The following is a 25,013-nucleotide window of genomic DNA, read 5'->3' on the forward strand; positions in this document are numbered from 1 at the left end:
TTTCTCCCGGTCCCCCCCCCCCCCCCACCCCTCCGCGGCCTAATCAGTACAACAACAGTACAACACTACCATCTGGTGGACAAATGCGGAAACTGTAGAAACAGTCTGTCTCTAACAATTACTATAATAATGTTTCAGGCCTAATCCCTGTGTCTGGCCCTGACTACCAGAGATGATCTGCTGAGACTCCGACCGGGAGTCTTCATGATTTTGGGTTGGGGGTAAGTCAGCACGAAGATGAGGACATTTAGACTGGACCTCCGCGATTTAGTTTGAGGCGTCAACCGAAACTCTGCTCATTCACTTTGAATGGGGCGACGTCATGCGTTGACGAATTAGTGGTTCTGCGTACGGCAGAAAGGACAAAGGTACCAATGGAATCATTGGAACTAATCAATCAAATCACGTTAATGTGAAGAAGGACACAGAGACAGCTGGTGAACCTGGTGCGTGTTCATGTGGTTGTGGATTTCATGTCCTGTGAACTTCTCCTAAGCATTGTCCTGATAGCTAGCATCGCACATTAGCTGGTTATGTTGTGTCCCAAGTATAAAAGTGGGATTATTGTTGTTATGAGGAGCTCGCCAGCACCGAGCGGCGGGCACGGCCATCGCCAAGAGTTAACACAGAACACAGACAATCAAATGAAATGAGCTTGTTTTGAAGTGTGTGTGTGTGTGTGTGTGTGTGTGTGTGTGTGTGTGTGTGTGTGTGTGTGTGTGTGTGTGTGTGTGTGTGTGTGTGTGATTGAAACCTTCAGGTACAGAGGAATGGACATTACAACACAGATGAATGTTCTCTGTCTTCATGCAGAACCTGTCCAGCTGTCTGTGGCGGCTGTTTAACAAAGATCCAGGAAGACTTTACCTGGAGCTACAGTTCTTCTGTGCTGTGGCTAACTATGGACAGGTACCAGTGTGCGTGCACGTGTGTGTGTACATTAAATGAGCCGCTGTGAATGTTTCTCTCTTTCTCTGTGTCTCAGGGTTTCCTGTCCTTCGGGATCTTTGGTCTGGACACACACCTCATCATCCTGCCGTTCAAGAAGAGGTGAGTCTTCAACGACTTCTTCCTCTGAAATAATGTTCAAATGGGATTCACAGGAGTAATGGTTGTGTTGGTGTGTGTGTGTGTTAGGTTGCGTAACCTGTGGCAGGGCAGAGACAGCGAGGATTTGAGTCCCTCAGCTGTTCCAGAGGAAGTCAGACTCACCTGCACCCAGTTCGTCCGCTACCACAAAGACCAGTGTGTCCAGGACGTACTACACACTGGCAGGTATGAGCACTACTTTGTGTTTGATTTCGTGTGTCATATAGTACATCGTGTCCCCCTTTTTGAAAGCATGTGTAAATATGATTTCAGATTACTTCCTGTTCCTGTGTTTGTTAAATTCAGTAGAAAGTAAACTGCAGCTTTATTTCTGCCCTGATCTGAACTGTTGAGCAGTTTCTCAGGGGGATTAATTCTGATCCTGGTCATGTCCACAGTAGTTTTATTTGTCTCTGCATCCTCTTTGCATGTTATCTACTGTAACTGTGGATAGTTTTTATTCTTTTCTATCATCAAACAGCTGTTTTTCTCGACACAGATTTACTCATTAGACATTTACACTGTGCGTTTCCACCAGTTTGCAGTGTATGTTTAACGGAGCATCATCTGTGACTCCTGCTGTTGCTACTCAGATACTGGACTGAATCTTAATGTTTGCGGGTCTCCTCTCAGCTTGGCCGGTTCTTTCTCTGCAGAGTTTGCATGAACCTGAAAACCATAGTATGGCCACTTTGATGTTTTAACCTTTTCACAAGTTGTTTAATACTAAGCGGTTACCAGTGTGAAAGTTCTCAGATAACTGGGTTACTGACTAAAATACTTGCCGCTGGATTTTTTGAGTTTTGGGTTCTTTTCTTTACTTTTTCTTCTAACACATGAAATTCTCTCCACTATTCTTTTTCCTCTTTATTTCCTTCCCTTCATATTTCCTTTATTTCCTCCCTGCCTCCCTTTGCCTGCCCCATTCCTCTCCTCTTCATCACCCCCTAGTGGCTCAGGGGAGAGTGTGAGTGCTCCGACAGGTGAATCCTTCCTCTGATAATGACAGGTTTGGTGGAGGAAGAGGGCTGGAGGAGGAGGAAGAGGAGGATGGGGTTCCGAGACCTCCCCCCTCCCATCAGCCCCTGCACACACATCAGGATCTTCACCAGATTCACCAAAATCATGATCCAGCTGAATCCCGCAGCCAATATTCACTCCCATCCCGACCCGGGCCTGAGCTGGAGACCGAACACCAAACTAATATCCCTGACCCCGATATCCCAGAGGAGCAGATTCCCCAGCTCCCCTCGGACGAAGCTCACGACCCAGCGACTCCTCAGCACCGGCACCAGCAGGTTCCTGCTTCGTGCCCATCCCGTCCACAGCCCCGTCCTGAAGGTGTGTTTCGGGGCAGCGACCTGGTGGACTGGCTGGTGGAGAGGGGCCTGTGTGCCGGGCGAGCTGAGGCCCAACTGTACGGTGATCGACTTCAGCGGGGAGGAGTGTTCGATCCCCTGACGGGTCGCCACAGCTTCAGGGACGAGGTTACACTGTTGTACCACTTCACACAGGGGGAGGGGAGGGGCGGTCGCAGGACATGTGAGAGGAAGACAGTGGAGAGGTGGAAGAGGCCGAGGAAGAATGGGCCTGGTGGCGGCGAGCAGCAACCACCAAGGATCAAAGCTCCGTATGATGTGGTTTCTCCTACAATCACCAAATGCTGGAAACACAACAATCTCTAATATGTGATTGTGTCAATCTGATAAATTTAAAGATATCAAATGGTTCATTTCATTGCATGTTTCCCTGGATTACCTGTTTTTTCAAGGCCTTTCCTTGTGGTTGCTGTTTGCTCGTCTCCTCCGGCTTCACCCTTTGGCCCCAAAGGGGGAAATCTCAACCTCTGACGACTCAGAGACATTTACATTTTTGTTTCAGATTTTTTTTTTTTTCTGCTGCTCTGGCCTGGATCTGATTACAGCTTTTTGATTTTAGCTGCCCTGAGATCTAATCGTTGATTTTTCATCTCTTTTGTCTGGATTTCTAAGAGCCAGTGAAGGTTTTCAGTTTATGAAGTACGAATAAGCTTTTTATTTTGAAGGGACAAGTTGCCATTCATCAGCCTCCCGTCCTGATATGTTGTGTTATTTGTGATGTGTGGTTGCCAGTTGTGAGATGACGATGAGACCAGTAAACTGTATATTAGTTCTTTGCCAATGAGCAGCCGGGCTGCGCTCTGACAACCAGAGGTTTCCTCACCTGCTCGTTCTATGTTGTCATCATCGCCATGTTTCTTTTTCTTTCTCTTGGATGAAATGAACTCGTCCTGGATCTGCCTGTTATTTCAGTAATTGATATTTTGCACGTTGTGTCTTTTGAGACTCCGGTCTGTGTCGACTACTTGCATGACTGAGAGCAGACGTCTGCTCAGCACTGACACATTTGCACTGACTGAATAATATCATCTCGATAAATCATCGTGGTTTTTAAATTATGCAAACTCCTCGGATATCAACCTTGTGACGATGCTGCACATTTTTCTGTTATCTTTGAGTCATGTTACTGTGACACACAACAATTATCTGGGCCCAGTTATGACCATGTTCATAAATGTGTTCATTCAGCCAAAAGCCTTTTTGAGCCAAATGTGTCACCATAGCTTGATTTAAAAATTCAGACCTGAACTCAACTTTGGCCCTTAGTTGAATCTACAGGATAAAAACCTTGAGAAGACTTAAAACTAAAATGTCTTTATGAATCTGAACTTCTTACTCGTCCTGCCATAATTATGCTCCTCATTTGTATGTGTAACAATCTGCCCCATTGTACATTGAACACATAACCACTACAGACTTTTATATAATTTCTGTAGCTTCTTCTCATCGACTGGCAGCATTAACGACACTACGGCCTTTATCCGCCTGTTCAGTTGCTGTTGATTTGTGTTTTACTCTGAAGTTGACTTTGAATGTTTGGATAAATGGATAAATGTGCCCGTGAGCAGAAACTCCACATCTTTGTTTCTACCCATGAGATCTGAGGAAGGTGAACCGGAGACGAGCCCGACTGATCGATGTGCAGAATAAACCATGTGGAGAGTCGTGCATTTATATTTGCGTTATACAGATTGTTTTATTTTCCTAACTCAAATTCTATTTATTTGGTTGTATTTGTGTTTTGTTTTTAGTTATTTATGACAAAGTTCATGATTAAAGTCTAAAATATTCAGACTCAATTTCATTTCTCCCTTTTTGTGTTACTGCCTAATCTCAGCTCCAAAACATTCATATCGGTTTGGCTCTAATCCAGAGTGACGCGTCTACAGGCCAGACGTCCACGACACTACACGTACATATTCATCTTCATGGAAGCAAAGTGCACAATGATTTAATGACGCCTAGTCCGACTCACTGGATGTAAGAGTACATTTTACATTTCAATATCCCCTTTCCTCCGGGAATGAGATCTAACTCCAGGCGAGCTCACTACAAACCAACAGAGGCAGGTTTTGACTTAGATTCTGCATCATTTACTGTTTGTCTTTGTGGGGACGTAACCATTTGAATGACAGGGATTAAAACAGCCTTTGCAGCATGATAACAAGGTGCAGGCAGATGATTCTCCAGCGCTGACGCAGCCCAGTGAAGACCAGGTGACCCCTGACCTCTTCACCGAGAGCAGAACGTCCAAAGAGAGGATGTTCAAAACTTCTCCAAAGTGTGTCCGCGTCCATTTACTTCCATCTTTGTGTCTTCTGCCAACCGACTCGTGGACTTCACATCAGGTCCTTGTGTTTTGCTGAGTTGTTACAAATGAGATCTCACGACAGAGTGCCTGCCTCAGCCAGCGTGAAGGTGTGTGTCTGTGTGCACGAACACCAGTGGGAGAGTTTCCGTGTAAGGACGTGGTGAGAGGGAACAGGAGAGACGTTACTGAGGTGTGACCGTGTGTTGTAACTTGTGTGTATCTGTGGATGTTGTTGCTGCTGTCCGTCATCGACAGGGTCAATGACTGTGTGACCTGAACAAATGGCACGAATAAAAAATCTTTGCATCCAAAATTCCTGCCTTGTTTCTTTTGTCATTTCACGAGCAGCTGCCATTTCGGATTATTTATTCAAAACTGAGCGATAGTTGTAAAAGCAAATGCAAACAGAAAGCACAGATTTTACATTATTTTTTTCATGTAGTCCAAAAAACAGCCTGATAAACAGGATGTTGGATTAGACCCACACAAAGCAACACTGTGCATGACAAACGGAAGAATCCTCCCAGTGGAGCTTTCTCTGGAATAGAAAGACACGTTTGTCAGATGCATTTGAAGTGAGACGGTCTAGTTGAGACGCAGTGAGTCTTCAGACACGTCCTCTGAAGGACGCAGCCCCCGAACCGAGACACAGCTGTTGGTCATTTGTGATCACATGGGAACCGACCATCTTGTTTTTGCAAATGTGGTCCAAACCTTTAGGTGTTGAATCCACTGCATCCGCCTGAGTTGAGCCTTGGAGACGCTTTGTCCGTAAGTTTGTTTTTGCATGTTTCAGTTTTTTAGGACCCGAGCACCGACGGTGGGAGGCCCTCTGGAAATGGTAAGGATTATTCTTATTATAGTGACCCAAATGAATTGGCTTTTTGAGGCTTTAACATGCTCAACCTCTTACCAAACTTTGCAGAAAATTAGAAAGTGGTGAAAATGTAGGCTCTTCTTATTATTATTATTCTAACCCAAATGATTTGGCTTTTTGAGCCTTCAACATGCTCAAAAGTGGTGACAATTTAATCTATATTGACTCATCGTCACAGCGCCACCTGCTGGCGACAGGAAGTGACATGTTTTATACTTTGATGCACTTCTCCTGGCTGCTTAACAATAAACAGCTCAAATGAGCTGAGACAAGTCATTGGACCAAATAAATGTCTATAACTCTATGATGTAGTTGGTTGATAACTTGTTGGTGAACATCATTAAAACTGTCAGACAAGATGAGCTGATGATTTTGAATTGGTTTGGATTTCTGTATCTGGATAAACTGCTAAATAAACTGGGTCGGGGGGGACGACCCGGGGCATTCTGGACCAGACTCGGATAAATGGGTAGATCTAAGATGTAATTATCACTTTCTTCAACATGGAGAGATTTGAGCCGTTTCACCAATAAAGTCATGTTTCCGGCGGTTGGTCACATACAAACACGTAAAAACACAAACACAGGAAACTGTTTGAACGTGTCAGAGGTTTTTCTCTCTAGACAGTAACACGTGTGTTTCCTCTGCAGATCCCCTCGGCGGCGATGGACCGAGTCAGCCTGCTGTGGCGCCTGAGGCGTCGGGCTCGCCGTGGAGCGCTCTGCATGGCCTTCTTCTGCATCTCCATGGCTCTGCTCTACGCCATCTGTGCCGAAAACAGCGTGCCCGTCACAGACGCCATCTTTGGGGTGCGGGCAAGAACTCGGGCTCAGCCTCGTGCACACTCTGTCATCAAGGTCGGGTTCTTTCTTCTGTCAGCGCTGCCGAGTTATATCTTTAACCTCTTGCCCTGAAAGTGAATCGTAATGTTGTCTGACACCCTCAGGTGCTGCGAGGCGGAGCCAAGCCCATGTACATCGACCCTCAGAAGCTCCCAGGGGTCGTCCCAGGTGACCCTCGCCGTCCAATCCCTGTCCTCTCCTCTCCGAACCACACCCACGAAGCGGTGGACTCGACATCAAAGAAGAAGTCGAGAGATCGGGAGCCTTCTGGGTTTTTCGCTCACCTGCTGCCGCGCCCCTTCACTCGCGCACTGGAGACCCTGTTTGGAGGCCGGCGCAGGGGGGAGCTGAGCGGCAAAGGGGGGGACGCAGAGTTCTTCGGGCCTCATGGGCTCCTGGGAGAGGTGTGGGATGATGAGATGTCCAGTAGCATGCTGGGAAACCGACTGAGGAGGGTGGTGCAGAACTATCAGGTGAGATTTCAGCTGTTTTCACAGAACAACACACACATGCAGCTCCTCCTGAGTTCAGTGCATGTCTGAAAGCAGCTAAAGTGAAGCATCTAGCCGCTCAAGAGCCTGGTGTTTCTCTCAGGAGGTGGAGGAGACCCAACACGGAGATAAAAAAGAGGAAACACTGGAACACGAGGAGACAATAGATGTTATTGATCACATTCATGTTGATATCAGCACTAGTATAAACTTCAACTATCAGACTTTGTGTACATTTTGTTTTTCAGTCGATGAACAAATATGGAGTTGAGGTTTCCGGCCCCGGGGGCGTCTCCAGCAGACCCAAGCTGAGCGGCCCCGAGCTTCTCTGCCAGCTGAGAGACAAGACAGAGGTGGCGACCTTGACCTCTGACCTCCAGCCCTTCTCGTCGCTGCCCTGGGCCGCCCAGCTGCCGCCGAAGCCACTGACCTCTGACCTCGGGCCGTACAAGAGCTGCGCCGTGGTGTCGTCGGCGGGGTCGCTCCGCTACTCCGGACTCGGCAAAGAGATCGGTGAGATGAATTTAAATTGTCCGTTCGTTTTCCCGTGAAATATAAAAACAATAAAAACAGAACAGTAAAAGTCACTCAGAAAGTTTTACTTCCCCTGAAGTATTTATTCAATTACAGACTCCCATGATGCCGTGCTGCGCTTCAACGCCGCACCCACCAGCGGCTACGAGAAAGACGTCGGCTCGAAAACCACCATTCGCCTCATCAACTCACAGGTCAACAAAACTTCAGTTTGGTTTGAATTAGTGAAGAAGATTTGATGAAGATGACGGCATTCGTATTGTAGTTTCTTTTTGTACAACAGGAGGAAGTGGAGACGTGTCGTCTTTATATATTTGTGTTTTATAAACATAAGACGAGTTTCTTTCTCTTTGTTTTAATTTCATTCGACTTAAAACTTAAAATCGGTTGTAATATAATGCAGATGATGTTTTTTTGAACCTGATGTTTGCCTGTGTGCAGGTGATGGCGTCTGACGATCATCACTTCCTGTCCAGCTCTCTGTACAGCTCAGGTGCTCTGGTGGCCTGGGACCCCGCCCCCTTCTCCGCTGACCTCACTCAGGTGATGTTTGACCTTCATCACTTCTTACAAACGACCTGCTGCTCTGATGTTAAATCCTTAGAGTCTCATGAGGTATTTTTATTTACCAGTGTCTGAGGTCATGTGGTCATTCTTACTCCACATTTGACCTCTGACCTTTGTTAATCCAGATCCACGTCATGTTATTAATACGTCCCCCCCCCCCCACAGTGGTTCAACAGGACGGACTACCCGATCTTCGCCCAGTACCAGAGATATAGACGACTCCATCCTCTGCAGCCTTTCTACATCCTGCATCCGCGCTTCGAGTGGCAGGTGTGGCAGCGAATACAAGACAACATGGCAGAACCCATCCAGAAGAACCCGCCCTCCTCTGGCTTCCTCGGTACGTGAAGCGTCGGCTCGCTCGCCATCACACCCGCAGTGTTTTCAAACTGAAACGAGACCAGCAGCGTTTACACACTCCACAGCCAGTGGTGGACTGCAGGGAGCACTGGGACATGTCCCACTGGTCTCATGGTGGTTTTGACCTTGAACTGAAAACTAGACCAGCAACGATGTAGCGATCAGCAATGAGGTGACAGACCTGAATAATTAGTCAAACTTTGTGATGAAGAAAAACTCTCAAGCTACTAAATAACTGTTATTGAGAAACTACCTGTTTCCACAGACTTCACGTCACAGTGACCTCAGAGTGACCTCAGAGTCTCACTCTGACCATAAGACAACAGTTCATCTGCTTCATCAGTTCCAATGAGATTCTCTGTATTTGTTGAAGGACAAAAACAAGTTTGTGATTTATAGAATAAAAAGAAAAAACCTCAGCAACCCCTTAAAAAATGAGAGTTTAGATTTAGAAAAACCTCATTAAACTTTCTTCTAAATGTGTCCAGGCACCGTCCTGATGATGTCACTGTGCGAGGTGGTGCACGTCTACGAGTTCCTGCCGTCGCGGAGGAAGACGGAGCTCTGCCATTACTACCAGCGTTTCTTCGACGCCGCCTGCACGCTGGGCGCCTACCACCCGCTCCTGTACGAGAAGAACCTGGTGAAGCGGATGAACCAGGGCACCGACCGCGACATCTACACACACGGACGCATCACGCTGCCCGGGTTCAGAAAGATGAACTGCACCCAGGCTGCTGCTGGAGGCCTGAAGCACCACTGATCCCCCCCGCACACACACACACACACGCACACGCACACACACACACACGCACACGCACACACACACACACACACACACACACACACACACTGTAAAGCAGAACCCTGCATGAAGAACACGCAACAACGAGGACAGACGCATGAAAACCTCGAACTCACTGCCGAACAAATGAACGCAACTCACTGTAAATATCACACACGCACACGCGCACGCACAAACACACACTGGAGTCGAATCAACTGATAGATGTGTCAGCTGTTCACACACACACACATACAGTATCATATATATATACTTATGAGGACATTCCAACTGTAAACTAACCCTCGTCTCAAATGTTAAAGGATGTTTCCGCTGTTTTTGCAGGTTTTAGCCAACAAACAAAAACTGTGTGTATTAAATATCACCATCAGCCATTTTTTTTATTTGACTAGTTGTATCTGTAAAAATGGCATTTAATATAATCTGCTTCAACAGAAACACACCAATCATCCACCACATTAAAACCAGTCACCTGCTTCAACCTGAATTGTTTATTGCGGTGAAGGTTCATCCTTCGCCAAAGGAGACGATGTTGTCATAACTCCACTGTGCATCGTCCTATCACTACCAAACTTCTGTCACATGATTATAGTCCAAGCCTGAACAGCTCTATGTGTCAATATTTCCTCAGTGTCATAGCGCCACCTACTGATTCACCATGAAACAGGAAGTACTTTGTAAATCCACTCTGCATTATCCAACCGGCCCCGAACTACTGACCTATGATCACAATCCTGACCTGAACAGCTCCATATATTAATATCAGTGCAGGGTCATAGCGCCACCTACTGATCAGTGTGAAAATTGATTTGTTGTAACATTGTCCAATTGACACAAAATTGCTCACGCTACATCAGAGCCCCAAAACGCATTTGCAACGCAGAGACATGCGCTTGCTCATTGATCGCTCTCTCCACTAACTGCAACAGGCTTCAAAATGCACGAGCTCGGGCACGTTAGTGCTACAACGGAGCCCTAGTTTTTGCTGTGTTTGATGTTATTAAATGTCTTCTTTTTAACTGATCGACAGTTTAATTTTGCTCCATGAATTGATTCCAGAAGTTTAAGCCCCTGTTATTTCATCATTTTGTTTTGGGCGCGTCACACAGGCAACGTAGTCAATGTTCTGCCATAATTAAGGTTTGATTCCCAACCTTTTCAGCTCCTGACCCTCAAAATATTGTGCCAAAGACGTTTAATCTCCATTATCCACTGAGGTGGTTGAAGCAAACAAAGGAAATCAACTGGAGCTAAGAATAAATACGTGCACATCTTTTGGAGTTTGTGTTTCACATATGAAGAACTTTAGGAACCTCTCCATTAGAGGAGAAACCCTCGGCTGCATTGACAGATTTGTCTCCGACCGGCCACCAATCCACGTATTGATAACGCAGTAGATTATTGGACTTGATTAATGAGCCGACCTTACACCCTGTGTCTTCTGCCCTAAGTGACCACACACTGTACATTCTTGGACATACATGGTCCAATCGAGTCCAAACTAGACATGTAAGACAAGAGTCCCGGCCTGATGACATCTACACAGAAATGTGTAGATGTCATTTCTGAAATGTGTAAATCACAGCGCCCCCTGGTGGAAACAGGAAATGTCTTGTTTTTTGCATGTCTTCCACTTGGATGTATTCCTCCTCATCCACTTACTGCAGCCATATCAAACTGTGTCAAACGGGTCTCAAGACTTTGTTAATGACGGCAAGAGATTACTGAGACTTTTCGTCAAACGCCATAATAGTGGCGTGGCGTCAAAGTTCATCAACTCGCTGTGACACACGAAATTGCTATAACTTCGTTGTTCGAGGTTCAACTTCCCTCAAACTACATTTGTGTATCAACACCCCCCCCCTGAAAATATTCATATGGTTTTAAGGAATTATTAAGTTATTTTGCCAATGGGCGTGGCAAAATAACTGACTAGCGCCCCCTAAAGGGCAGCCCCGACACCACGATTGGCCGACATGTACAAAAATCGATGGGGACATGTGTCTTTTCATAACAAACAAATAAGTCTCTTGGATAGATATGCTAGACCAAACAGGAAGCCCGCCATTTAGGCTTTAGTGGTATATTTTTTTATATATATGTTTTTTTTCATTTTTTTTTTTCTAGGAACAGCACAACAACAGTGCGGCTTTTTTGTGCCACTGGTATATATATTCATATATACCTGTGGCACAAAAAAGGCGTTGTGGCGGAGCGTTATGGAATAACGCAACAGGAAGTCGCCTATTTTTGACGTTACACGTTCGATCATATCAACTTTAAATGACGTCATCTCAACAACATGGAGATTTTTAGTTTTTGCCCTGAACAGATCAGTCTGTGCGTAGTGATACTGACAGCGCTGCACGTGATGGCGTGGAATGTAGTGCGTGATTAGTGGCCGTGGTTCGGAGCCGTTTCTCCCGGTCCCCCCCCCCCTCCGCGGCCTAATCAGTACAACAACAGTACAACACTACCATCTGGTGGACAAATGCGGAAACTGTAGAAACAGTCTGTCTCTAACAATTACTATAATAACAATATTTTATAACAATAATATCTAAATTCTTACAACATATTTAATTTAGATTGAAGTTAATGTTGGCTCTTCTTATTATTATTATTATTCTAACCCAAATGATTTGGCTTTTTGAGCCTTCAACATGCTCAAAAGTGGTGAAAATGTAATCTATATTGACTCATCGTCACAGCGCCACCTGCTGGCGACAGGAAGTGACATGTTTTATACTTTGATGCACTGCTCCTGGTTGCTCAAATGAGCTGAGACAAGTCATTGGACCATGAGCTTCAAAATGCATGAGCTCGGGCACATTAGTGAGAAACATCACGGACTGTGGAACGCTGCAGCCAGTGAATGACTTGGTTGAACCCAAGCATGTGGTGTGGAATGCAAAGTAAAGGAGCCCCAGCACAGAGCCTTGGGGCACACCGGTGGTGACAGAATGGGGTAAAGACTTGTGGAGTCGTTGCTCTGAGTGTTTTGAATTAACGAGGGTTTGACATAAGTTGTATTCAGACGTGAACTCCGTAGAATGTCTGGAGTCTGAACTCTTTTCCACAGTTTCCACTCTTTTCCATAGGGGGGGGGGGTGGGGGGTGCAGCAGGTTGGCTTCGGAGCGTCTCACTCAGACTATTAAATTCACACATATTGTCCCGGTGGAGGAAACCTGGAGGATGTTCGCAGTTCAGTGCTTTTCTGAAATCAGCTAAACGGTACGATATCATCGGCAGTCGATCGATTGAGTGGGCGTGGTCATGGTAGTGACTTTCACGGCCTGTATGGTGGACAGAACCACCACGTTGGGGTTCGATTCCCCAACAGGGAGTAAAACTGTTGTTATTCTAATTACCAACAATCCTACAACTCATGTTGATGCAACCCATCAACATGAGTGCTGACAGTTCCCAGATAGTCTATAGTTATATGCTGTGTTTCTATACTGCGAAACATGGCCTCTGAAATTATAGATTATATAATATATAATATATATATATATTATATTAATTGGTGGATTGATAATTGATAACCGTGTGTCTTCTGCAGAGCAGTGACATGACATCGTTGTGACTAACAGCCCTCTTCTTATTGGGTCGCTGTGGTCACATGGTTTTAGTTAATAGTTTTATTAAAATATAAATATATGACAAAAATAAAGAAATGTATTTAAAATATTTTTAAAACTAATTATTTTCGAATAAACTGTAAAGTCCGTGAATGCACCATGAAAACACCAGACAGTCCGCGAAGGCACCGCGTCAGCTGCGTAGCCCTACGTCAGTGACGCAGCTGTCACGTGATTACGTGCCCAGAAACAAACATGGCGCCGCGAAATCCCAGTGATCTGTGCTGTGAGTGGTTTTCTACTGGTTTCCTTGTGTTCGCTGCTGTTTCCACCAACTGGGGAAGTTACAAACCATTAGAGATGTAGTTTGATTCCGTCCCACAGTTTGATTCCGAGCGGAAGTGACGCTGGCTCGTGTCTCGCGTGTTTCTGTCTCGTCCTCAGTTGTTTCCTCGTCACTCGAAGTGTTTCTGACGTTCAGGCTCATTTCACCTGAAGCTGAAGATTCGAACCCTGAAACTCGAGATGTGATTTAACACGTAAAGATTTCACCTGGATTCACTTGTTTCGTGTCTCTGACTCTTGAACTCACAACAGAGGCTGGTGTGTTGTGGTCGAGCCTCCGGACAGATGAGAGGAGGAAGAGGAGGACACTCTTCATCATCATCATTATTATCTTCATCAGGTAAACACTCTTCATCTTCATCATCAGGTAAACTGACTGTATCTGCTGTTTAACACTGGAGGAAGCTTCTCTGGACCCTGAGGACTTCACTGTGATTATTAGAACAGAAGCAGATCTGGTGTCACGTCAGGGTTCAGATCAGATCTGTCACTCACAACGTGTGAGTGACAGATCTGATCTGTAGAAAGGCGTGAAAAGAAAAGCATCTTGTGTATTTTCAGTCTTTGTGTTGAAGTCTCTCAGGAGCAGAACAGAATGTCTGTGAGGAAACAAATCGTCCAGGAGGCGACGAACGTCCCCACGGAAATCATCATCGACGACAACACACAAGAGCTGGAGTCTGGGGACGACCGGGAGGGGAAGGTAGAGGACTGAGAAGAACCTGAGACCATTAGAGATCTGAGAAGAACCTGAGACCATTAGAGAACTGAGACCATTAGATAACTGAGAAGAACCTGAGACTATTAGAGAACTGAGAAGAACCTGAGACCATTAGAGAACTGAGAAGAACCTGAGACCATTAGAGAACTGAGAAGAACCTGAGACCATTAGAGAACTGAGAAGAATCTGAGACTATTAGAGAACTGAGACTATTAGAGAACTGAGACTATTAGAGAACTGAGACTATTAAAGAACTGAGACTATTAGAGAACTGAGACTATTCTCTGCTGTCAGCTGAGACAAACACAGGCTCATTTTTACATGTTTAAACTCTGGAGGAACCGAGTCATTCTGGTCTAACAGGTTATAAAGAACAAAACTCTGAACTGAAGCTGTTTCTTGTTTTTCCAGGACGAGCTCTCGTCATCGCTTCTGTCGCCGCCATCAGCTCGAAACAGTCGCAGGAGAGAGCGGGAAACCCAAAGCCAACCCAAAGGTACGAAACCACCGAGTTTCAGAATAAATTCTGAACGTTTACTCCGAGTTTTAGATTAAATTTTGTGAATCTTGTACATTTGTTTCCAGAGATGACTGAGGAGGAGATGATGGACCTGGCTCTGCGTCTGAGCGAACAGGAAGCCAGCAACACGGCGCTCCAGCTGCAGCGGGAAGAGGAGGCCATGATGAAAGCCATCGAAGAGAGCGTGAGCACGAATCCTGAGATGAATGTCATCAAGTTTGAGTTTTACCTCAAATCTGAATCTGGTTCTGCTTTTCTGATCCTTTCAAATCCTCTCATTGATTCTGTTTATAATCAGTTTGTTTGTCAGGAATGAAAAAGTGTTTTTATTTCACTCACAGAAACAAAACAGGCTTCGTGGATCCAGGTTTTTTAACCGACACGGACCCGGTTCCAAAAGGCCGCTGCCTTCAGAACCACCCTTAAATGTAATGACACGAGATTTAAAGCTTTAACTCACGGATGATTTTCCGATTGATTCATTTGTCGTCCATTTTCCTCAATAAATCAAAAATCCAGGTTCAAATTAAATCGTTGATACCAGAGTCGGTTTCAAACAAACATTTTGGAATTATTTTCTGGGCCGACCTTTCCGTGGTGTCATTCCCTTCTTCTTCTCTCGTAGATGGTCGGCCAGACTCAGCCGTGCCCGCCATCCCAGAGTCAAAGCCTCCTCGCCCACGCCTCGCTCAGACTCTGCTCCCGACGGAAGCTCCTGTGCTCAAATGGGATGAGGACGCCGTCCATCGACCAGGGAGCCTCCAAGGACGTCTGTACGCCGGAGATAGACCTGACCCAAGGTGAGTCACCGGAGAACCAACAGTCGCAAACTTCTGATTTATAATCAGACTGTGAAGAACTTAAAAATCTTCCTGTGCTTTCTTCCCAGAAACAAAAGGAGCTGGAGATGAAATAAAGAACAGGAATAAAAAGCGGAAAAGGAAAGAAGGAATTCCTCTCGAGACGTCAGACGTTTCCCAGAAGATCGACTCTCAGGCATCGCCCGGCAGCCCCCAGCCTCTGGACTCACCGCAGGTCGGACGAATCCTCCATCTTTATTTACAGTCTCTAGGAAAAATGAACAATGATTTTGCTTAATAAAATAATTTAGAATATTATTTCATGATCTGAAGAATTTCTGACCATTTCATTTATCTGAGTTTGTCGGTGTAATAGCTGCAGCTCTGTGTTTTCTCTGACTCGGCGCAGATCGACGACTCTCTGCTCTGTAAATCGCCCGTCTTCCTGTCCACTGACTGCAGGGCGTTGGTTCACGTCCCGCGGCTCAGTCAGGACCTGCTGGAAACCTGCAGAAGCTCAGGGTTTGTATTGTGCTCTCAGGACACTTGTGCCTCCCCTCGGACGTCTCTGCCCGCTCTACCCAAGAGCCCGACGTTTCCCAGAAGCCCCGGTAGCCTCACGTCTTGTCCGAAGAGTCCTGTCTCTCTGCAGGGAGACGATGAAGAAACGCAGCTTACGCAGAGTCTCGAGTATTTGAGAAGTCCCGTGTTTGGCAGGAACTCTCAACGTGAGACGACTCCAAGTGCCTGCAAACCTCTCGTCAGTGTCTGTAAAAACTCAGGGTTGGAGTTCTCCTCCTCTCAGGAGAGTTTAACCTCCTCTGTGAGGACCACTTCCTGTCGGGCTCAGAGCCCCGTCTTCCCAAGGAGCCCGGCCCCTCCCCCTCCCCCAGAGAGATCACCGATCTGCGGCAGCCCCGTCTTCTCAGAGACGCACCGAGGAGCCGCTGAGCCGAGTCACGGCCCTTCTTCGAGTCCGGTGTTCGGCAGGAGTGGACGAGAGGTCAGTGATGACGAGCCGAAGACGTCTGTGGTCCCTTCAGAGGTCGAAAGGTCAAACAGGGAAGTGAGTCGAGCCGCCGGCGAGGAGTCTTCTCAGAGGCCGACGCAGGTGAGTTACTTTTATGTGTTTTGAGTTTAGAATCTTTCAGGTGAAGACTTGATTCATGATTTTTCTGTCATATTGATCTCCAGAACATCCAGACACTTTGTCACTTCCTGCTTGTTTCTCTCTTCTTCTCTGTTTTGGATCACAGCCCTGCAACCCTGACCCTCATCAGGACGACGTCAGGTCGAACATGATCACCGTGTCGTCTCTGTCAGGTACAGTGCAACGTCACGCGCTCTTCATCATGAGGATGTGTTGTGTGAACATTTCTGATGCTGTCTCCTGGTTCCAGAAGATTCACAGGAGCTGGTTGAAACACCTGAAGACTTGAACGCAGCAGAGACGGAGCTGACCAGCGATATGACGCTCGTCTGGTCTGACAAGGACGAGGACGTCACGGTACAGAGTCTCTCTCTCCTCCCTCCCCTCACTTTGTGTTTATGGTTTCAAAAGCATTTTAAGAAAATACATTCTTTGTTATCGTTCCTGCGTCCGTCTGTTGCAGCCGGCAGGTTCTCCGAGCCCGGTCTTCCCAGAGGAGAGAGCTGCTGGTCGGGCAGAGGTTCAGGTTTCCTCCCTGAACCACGACTCTGCAGCTTCTCCAGGAGCAGAGCGGAGGAGCAGGTAGAGAACACACAGCCGACCTGAGAGGGTCAGAGCTCATTGATCCGACGGATCCTCTGATCACATCGATTATCAGACACATTCAAATATAATCTGACTCTTAACTGAGGCTGTGCTTTAGCTTTTCGTTTTTAATTAGTCACACAAGTTACGCTTAGAGTCTAACAGCAGTTTAGGTCATCGGTGTTGATATAAATGGCTGCAGGACGTCTGACTCCAGAATTTTCTAATCAAATCTGTTTCTGTGCAACGTCCACAAAGCAGAGTTTATTTATTTATATATTCAAACATTCATACGTCTTTGCTTCTTTATATATAGTGATACATTCCATTCACACACTGACAGCGCAGCCGTCAGGGCAAACTTGAGGATCTGGGTTCGGGGATCAAACCTCGACCCGTTCTACCCCCTGAGTCATTCCATACACGTAAACGCTGTACACCAAGGTGTCCTGTCAGCAACGCACCGGACTAACCAACAGAATCCATGTTCCTGCAGCTCCGCAGAGCGACAGCTCCAGCCCGTCAGCAGCGGGGGGGCGTGTGCTCCGCCTGCAGCCGGGCCGACGGTTCAGTACTACTGGGGGGTTCCCTTCTGTCCCCGGGGCCTGGACCCAGACGCCTACACTCAGGTGATCGGTTTCATTCAGACTAAAGTTACAATCAATAGTTGATCAACAGAAATTCATTGATTATCAAAATTGTTTCCAATTAAGCAAAAATGTCAAGTGTTTGTTAAATGTGAGGATTTATTCTTCTCATTGTTTCACGTCATTAACTGAGAATTTGAAAACGTTGAAATATTGATCATCAGTATGAGTGTGATGATAATTTCTCTGTGTTTTGAATCATGACAGAAATTAAGGATTTTCACAGACGAGAGACTAAAGTGATGAAATGAACCAATTTACTTAATGTCTGTATATGTTGAAATCCTCACAAAGATATTCTCTCTCTCAGGTGATCCTGGCTCAGATGGACGTTTACGACAAGAGTCTGAAACAGGCTCAGAGGCGTCTGCTGAGGAAGGCGCCGTGGGGGGACGCCGTCCTGCCACAGCCTGAGGTACGACCGGGATGTTAAATGACACATATTCTGTTCATCTTAAGGTTTAACGTTTTAATCAGTCTTATTACTTTCAAATGTTTTCATGCTCTAATGTTTATAAAACCCTGAATGAAGGAATCACTGTCCTCAGACTGTCCATCGCTGCTGCTCCTCCTTTCAGCCTCGCTCTCAAACTCTTGGTTTTAGCTCCTGTTTCTTTATGTTTGAAATAAAATCACTGAACTGATCTTTTCTTCCCAGAGATCTCCTTCACCTGAGTCGTCTGCTGAGTCTCCTCAACGTCTTGTTCCTCGAAGGTAAAACTCCTCCTGTGCTTCAGTTCAATAAGAAACTGATCACAGTGTAGAATTCATTTATTCACATGACGTAAAAAAGCTTCTTTCAAACACAAACCATGTGATGAAGACGTATCATCATCATCATCAGGGTCACGCTGCAGATTCAAGTGGTTTTCAGACCTGAACTGAAGTCTGCACATGACGTGTTCCTGACGTGTTCCTGACGTGTTCCTGACATGTTCCTCACATGTTCCTGACATGTTCCTCACATGTTCTGCAGGTTCTCTATGTGAGAACAAATGTCTGAGTCAGTGTCTCTGGATCTTCTCCTGCAGCCTCCTAATAAAACATCTGTAACATGTCAGAGTGAGTCCATGTGAGGACACAGCAGGACAATGTCCTGAAGCTTCCCAGAGAGCGAGTGGACGTGTTGATGAGGTTTCTAACACGTGACGGACGTGAAACTGGAAGAACACAAATATCTCAGGATGAAGAAGAGGAGCCGTACACGTAGAAGACGAAGACGTCCACTTGGAAACACGAGGAGGTTCCAGATCTTCTGGTGATGAGGGCCGACGCCGGTGTGGATGAGCTGGAAACAACAACACTGATCTTTCCACAGCAGAGTTTATATGTCATGTCCGGCCTCCTGCTGCTCTACAGGCTCCGCCCCTGCTGCTCTACAGGCTCCGCCCCTCGCCTGGATGTTCCCACATGTTCCTGTTTGAACGAGTCGGACCCAACAACCTGCTGCTGCTGCTTCACAGACACTAACTACAGGAAATGTCCAGATATAATTTTCTGGAGTTCACAAAAACAGCTTCAGAGAAACTAAACACTTCTCTACCTGCAGTAACGTCTGTTTTCCACTTGGTGTCAGTACTAACTGTGACCAGACTTCTGCTCAGTTTGTTTTAACTCAACAAACTTCTGTCTTTCCTTCCCTCTCTTTTCTCTCGGCTGCGTCTGAACAACGACGACTTTCCTCACGTTTCCAGACGAGGTCTCAGGTTGAGGAAGAAAAACCAGAGTCAGGAGTCTCCTCCAGCTGAGGCAGAGGAGGAGGGAGCGGAGCAGAGGGAAGGAGAGGAAGAGGAGGAGGCAGCGAAGCAGAAGAGGGAGGGAGGAGAAGAAGGACAGATGGATACTGACGACTGTGACGTTTGTCCAGGTACTGAAACATCTCACTTCAACTGACGACTCATTAAGATAAACGACAGTCTCACTTTCACAAACTCATGATTTGAAGTTGTTCGTCAGTCGTTTGACAACAGACACATTCTGACTCTGACCACTGATGATTAGATTTTGGTGGTTGAAGGTCAAAGGTCACTGTGACCTCCCATCTGCTGGAAAACGTTATGACTCTTGACACTGATGTGACGACTGTTAAATGTTTTTCTTTTACTTCCAACAACAGAAACTCAACTGAGTAACAACGATGACGATGAAACACAAGATATGATGATTGACGCTGGAGCAGAGGTGAGTACAATAAAGATCTCAACTTTCTCTTCTCCTTTTTAATTTTAGATTTTAAATATGCTTCTATTTCCCTGCAGCCCCGCCCTGAACGTCCGGATCTCCCTGAGGTCCAGATGATTCCTCGAGACGATCCTCCAGCTGCGGTCGAGCCGCCGCCGCAGGAGGGAAAGGAGGAGATGGAGGTGGACGGTGAGCTTGAGCGCTTAACGAAGAGAAAACCTTTTATTTTGCATTGATAGTTGATTAATATTACTAATATATAATTTTTATATAATAATATTTGCGTTTTCAGCCGCAGTCTGTGGCCCAAAGGAGGGAAACGTCCCTGTCGGCGGCGCTGATGCTGGACGTCCACATAAGAAAGTGGAGGAGGAAAAGGAGGACGGCGTGGATCCAGATGTGGAGGAGACGAAGGTCAGAGGGCTGCAGAGGCCGAAGTCTCCAGAAGTGGAGCCTGGCGCCGTCCTTCCGAGTCCTGAAGCCTGCGTGGACTGTCCCATCTGTCAGGGGTCCTTCCCGGTGACGAAGATCGAGTGGCACGCGGCGTACTGCGACGGAGAGGTGGCCGTGCTGGACGAGAGGGAGCCCGGAGGTGAGAGAATCTCTCCTTCATCACAGGAAGCAAATCTGTCTCTAATAACGTCTCATATCAAACTGTACAAGTTATTTTATTCCTTTCATCGGTCAGTTGCTTTTCTATTTACCCTCGGACATCCTCAGTTTGTTTAAAGTGATGTCGGTTTCCTCTGCTGCGTTGCGTCTTTCCTTGTCAGGAAGTGACTTCTTGTCTAGTTTACGTTGTGTCGATGGTTTAAAGTGCGTCTCTCCACTTTAGTGTCGTCGAAGCCTCGAAGGAAGAGACGGAGAGCAGAGGTCGCTGAAGCCGAGGAGACAAACGACTCCGTCAGCAGCAGCAGGTAAACGCAGCCTGTGGATCTGACCTGGACCCGCTCCGTGTTTATCTGTGTTTAACTGTTCATCTGTAATTCAGTTTACTTTGTCTCATGTTCTGCAGGAACCAAGAGAAATGCTTCATCTGTCAGAAGAAGTTTTCTCTGAGAGAATACAACCGACACACTGAGCTGTGCCTCCAGCGCCGAACCTTGAAGTCTGAAACCGTGAGTCTGGTTATCACTGAGGATCCAAACGACAGCAGCGGCAACAGAACAGAAACAAACTGACGACTGGTGACGACGATGTTGTTGTTCATCAGAATCCTGCGACAATGAAGTCATTACTTATTGACGCGTATACTTTGTGCAGAGTAGAGTCCGACAGTGTATTTTTCTTTTCCCGACGAGCTCAGTGTATGTTGAACTGTTTAATAAAGTTTCTCTCTGTTATATTTCTGACTCTCCAGAGAGGAAGTCTGCTCTCAGCTCTGGAACAAACAGAAAACAGAGGATCAGGTGAGTCTCTGCATCTTCTTCAAAGTTTCTCCAGGTTCAAGTCCTCACGCGAGTCTGTTTGCTTCAGGCTGCATCCACATCACAACGCTCAAGTTTATAACAAGTTTTCAATCACGTAAAACTGAATTTTGGAAACTCTTTGGCACAAATATCTAAAACTAAAATAGAAAACAACATTTTTAACATTAATTAAATCTATTCTGCATCATTTGTTCTGTAAAATAAAGTTTTCATATCATCAAACATAAATGAAGAATCTTTTATCGGCCAAACGATAAATCGGTTTCGTTCCGATCTTAGATTTCCTGGTTCACAGGTCAAACTCTCAGATCATGGTCGACTTCCAGAAGTGTTGTTGCAGCCTGAGACGAGAATAAATCTTATTGACGGACGTATTGTTGTTTTGTTTTCAGAAGCCGGGCCGTCAGGAACCAGAATCCAGCCGGAGTAAGAAAACTTAGAGACGTGATCTATTAATAAAGATATTAAAGTATTATTAAAGAAGTATTATTAAAGAAGTATTATTAAAGCTCATTTAACGTTGTTCAGTTCAAATGTGTGAAACGTGTTAAACAGTAACGAGGCAGCAGCTGAATTAAACAGGAAGTTGAGTTTCAGCTGGTTTCATGTTGGCGTTTGTCACTTCACGTTTAGAGAGGTCATCGACCTGCGGGACGACGACGATGAAGAGGAGGACGGCGTGCGAGCGTTGAGCATCAGCAACTCTCCCATCAGATCCTTCACCCCCATCTCAGAGGCCACCGGCTGCCTCATCGACTTCAGGAGGCAGCAGCGAGCCAAGAAGCCGAGCCACAGACGGAGATGAGGACGAGCTCGAGAGGACAAACGTCTCCAGGACTGAAAACATCAGAAACCAGAGCCTTAAATAGAACCTGCAGATTTATCAGGTCGGACGTGAAGTGACAATGAAGACGAGAGACTTTTCCTCCTGATGGATTTTTAAGCAGGTGAACGTCTCAATGTGGAAAAATCAAATTTCTGTGCCACTCTGTGTTTTTTGTGTTTCTGTTTTGCGTTGAAGATGTTTGTGTCAACCTCCGTCTGTCCAACAGAAGCATCCACACACCACCCTGATCTGAAAGGTCTCCCCCACGTCTGAGCACATTTACATGAATTTTCATGCTCACAGTTATCAAACAGCGTGGACCAGTTTTTAAAATCATCCTCAAGAAACCTTTTACTGTACAATTCTTTTGTCATTTTTCTGTCTTTGACCTTTAACCTGTATCTGCACTTTAGACTGAATTTGCCAGTTGTGTGACTCAGAAGTAAAGTCACTGTGATGCACTGAAACAAACATGTCGGCTCCTTGACGGACGACGTCTGACGACACGGCACCGGCTCGTTGTCTCAACTGTAGAACCTCAGACGATCTCCTGTGTCATCACATCTCGGCTTCAAACCGTCGACCTGAGGTTTCCTGTGAGACTCTGTCACAACGTTCGGTTTCATCAACCGCGTCAAAGACAAAGAAACGAAGAACAATCATCACGCGTGAATCTGAACCTTCATTTACCTCAGGACTCAAAGTGGGACAGACTCTGTCCAGGACATCAAGTGTCTCCGCTATAAGTCAAACACAGTCACTGCGAATAAACTCAGTAAATAACACTTTCTAATAATTAAGATACAGATTTACTGGATATTGTCCTGTAACCTGCCGTCAGTTGTTTGTAGAAGTTAATTTGTTCGGAGCAGTTCAAGAGAATTCATCAACTCAAGTGATCAAAAGTCCAGAATCAAATAAATCCACTCGTCTGAAGATTCTTTGTAGATTTTGAGTTTGTCTTTTTTATAATTGTTTTTAAAATGTAATTTTTTTAATTTAATAGCTACAAATGTCAATAAAAAATATGATTAAAACATTTTTAACACAACACGATACAACACTTGAGTTATTTTGTTTTCATCAATCAATAAAAACTAGAATAATCTTTTTCTGTTGGACACAGAAAAAAGTCACTGAAGAGTTTTGTCATGAGTTTATTTTAAAAGTCCACATCCTCTGCTGGTGATGATTGACACTTTATACATTTAATGATATTTTACTATAATAAAGTCAGAGTGAAGTTCAGCCCAGTGACGTCAGAGGGCTCTCCTTTAGATCCGATCCAGGATCCGCTCCCGGATCTTTACGGGCGGAGACAGACTCAGCTGATCCGCTTCTCCCTCCGCCTCCACCGGTCACCATCATCACCTCAGCCCGGTGTCCTCCCAGGTAACTCACCTGTCAACCACCTGTCAATCACCTGTCAACCACCTGTCAATCACCTGTCAACCACCTGTCAATCACCTGTGAACCACAGCATCCGGCATCTTTACGCGTCTTTACGCGTCTTTACGCGCGGCAGAGAAGTGAAGCGCATCCACGTGTTCGACAGTGACGCGCAGCAGAGGGTGTCAACTCTCTCTCTCTCTCTCTCTCTCTCTCTCTCTCTCTCTGTCTGTCTCCCCCCCCCCCCCACCCCCTTCTCTCCCTCTCTCTCTTTAAGGAAGTGAGTCTGTCAGTGAGAAGTTGTCGGACGCGCAGGACGCACAGGTGAGAGGCTTTTACTTTGAAAAGACTGATTTTAACATGATGAAGAGTTTTTATTGAAGCTGTTTATTCTGTCTGAGAAGTTTTGAAAACTTTTGAAAAAGAAAACTGAAGCTCCTCCTCAGTGATTCTCCTCAGACAGCAGCAGATCAGCTGCCTCTCTCTCTCCTCTGCCTCCTCTTTAACAGGGCGGCCCCTGAGCCCCCCCCCCCCCCCCCCCCCCCCTCGCTGCTGTGTGAGAGCTCCTCTCTCAGGAGGCTCTCCCCCCCTCGCTGCTGTGTGAGAGCTCCTCTCTCAGGAGGCTCATGTCGATCACACCTCAGGATTTCTTGTCAGCTGATGATCCGACCGGTCTGGTGTGTTTTCGGTCGCCTGCAGGCGTTTGGAGCAGGAGCCTGAACTGATCTGAGAGAAACGAGACGTTCAGACTCAGTTCTGTTAGAAAAGACTGGAGCTGAAACACATCTGGATCCTGGGTCCAGGTGTGTTACAGCTGAAACACATCTGGATCCTGGGTCCAGGTGTGTTACAGCTGAAACACATCTGGATCCTGGGTCCAGGTGTGTTACAGCTGAACGTGTTTCAGCTGTAACACACCTGGATCCTGGGTCCAGGTGTGTTACAGCTGAAACACATCTGGATCCTGGGTCCAGGTGTGTTACAGCTGAAACACGTTCAGCTGTAACACACCTGGACCCAGGATCCAGGTGTGTTACAGCTGAAACATGTCGCGTTCAGCTGTAACACATCTGGATCCTGGGTCCAGGTGTGTTACAGCTGAAACATGTCGCGTTCAGCTGTAACACATCTGGATCCTGGGTCCAGGTGTGTTACAGCTGAAACATGTCGCGTTCAGCTGTAACACACCTGGATCCTGGGTCCAGGTGTGTTACAGCTGAAACATGTCACGTTCAGCTGTAACACATCTGGATCCTGGGTCCAGGTGTGTTTCAGCTTGTCATTACAGCGTCTCCAGCTGCTCGTGTTCACATCCAGCTGTTGACCCTGAGGAAACATCAGGCTCCTCACTGCTGAAGGTTCAGCTGCGTTCAGTTTCAAACTGTAAATACAGAACACGCCTCCAGTCCCTCGAATATGAAGCCAAAATATCTCTGATACGAGCGCCGCCATCTTGGGCCGATTACGTAATTTGCATTTACGACCTAAAATAGTTCGGATCCTTCGTTTCCCATTGAACCGATGGACGAATTAGACGGAGCCTCTGAGATGGTGCAGTCTAATCGCTGTGACACAAGGT

At 46.2% G+C, this 25,013-nt stretch overlaps 4 protein-coding genes across 4 annotated transcripts in view; all 4 read left to right on the forward strand.

Annotated features, from left to right (window-relative positions):
- Nucleotides 1-807: 807 nt before the first annotated feature.
- On the forward strand, nt 808-4,267 carry LOC117774790 (integral membrane protein GPR155-like). Its single transcript, XM_034607443.1, has 4 exons — nt 808-909; nt 986-1,050; nt 1,138-1,275; nt 2,099-4,267. Exons 1-4 carry the CDS (start codon nt 808-810, stop codon nt 2,772-2,774), a joined length of 981 nt encoding a protein of 326 aa, XP_034463334.1. The 3' UTR covers nt 2,775-4,267.
- A 2,002-nt stretch (nt 4,268-6,269) lies between these two features.
- Nucleotides 6,270-9,418, forward strand: LOC117774387 (beta-galactoside alpha-2,6-sialyltransferase 1-like). The gene is made up of 8 exons (XM_034606792.1): nt 6,270-6,513; nt 6,603-6,971; nt 7,238-7,502; nt 7,620-7,717; nt 7,965-8,066; nt 8,256-8,430; nt 8,939-9,213; nt 9,264-9,418. Exons 1-7 carry the CDS (start codon nt 6,322-6,324, stop codon nt 9,211-9,213), a joined length of 1,476 nt encoding a protein of 491 aa, XP_034462683.1. The 5' UTR covers nt 6,270-6,321; the 3' UTR covers nt 9,264-9,418.
- A 3,657-nt stretch (nt 9,419-13,075) lies between these two features.
- Nucleotides 13,076-23,084, forward strand: uimc1 (ubiquitin interaction motif containing 1). Its single transcript, XM_034606783.1, has 23 exons — nt 13,076-13,126; nt 13,438-13,525; nt 13,761-13,888; nt 14,318-14,402; nt 14,492-14,610; nt 15,052-15,226; nt 15,316-15,461; nt 15,636-16,337; nt 16,483-16,549; nt 16,627-16,733; nt 16,840-16,958; nt 17,458-17,590; nt 17,919-18,023; nt 18,267-18,322; nt 19,303-19,475; nt 19,725-19,789; nt 19,867-19,978; nt 20,082-20,381; nt 20,625-20,706; nt 20,805-20,907; nt 21,150-21,198; nt 21,612-21,645; nt 21,853-23,084. Exons 2-23 carry the CDS (start codon nt 13,471-13,473, stop codon nt 22,022-22,024), a joined length of 3,087 nt encoding a protein of 1,028 aa, XP_034462674.1. The 5' UTR covers nt 13,076-13,126; nt 13,438-13,470; the 3' UTR covers nt 22,025-23,084.
- Nucleotides 23,085-23,611: 527 nt separating this feature from the next.
- Nucleotides 23,612-25,013, forward strand: part of LOC117774385 (hexokinase-4-like) — a 13,193-nt gene continuing 11,791 nt past the window's right edge. The window contains exon 1 of the mRNA XM_034606789.1: nt 23,612-23,758. The gene's annotated coding sequence lies outside the window, so the exon portion shown is untranslated. The remainder of the gene's footprint in view (nt 23,759-25,013) is intronic.

This window comes from Hippoglossus hippoglossus, chromosome 14 (assembly GCF_009819705.1).
Source record: "Hippoglossus hippoglossus isolate fHipHip1 chromosome 14, fHipHip1.pri, whole genome shotgun sequence".
NCBI lineage: Eukaryota > Metazoa > Chordata > Actinopteri > Pleuronectiformes > Pleuronectidae > Hippoglossus > Hippoglossus hippoglossus.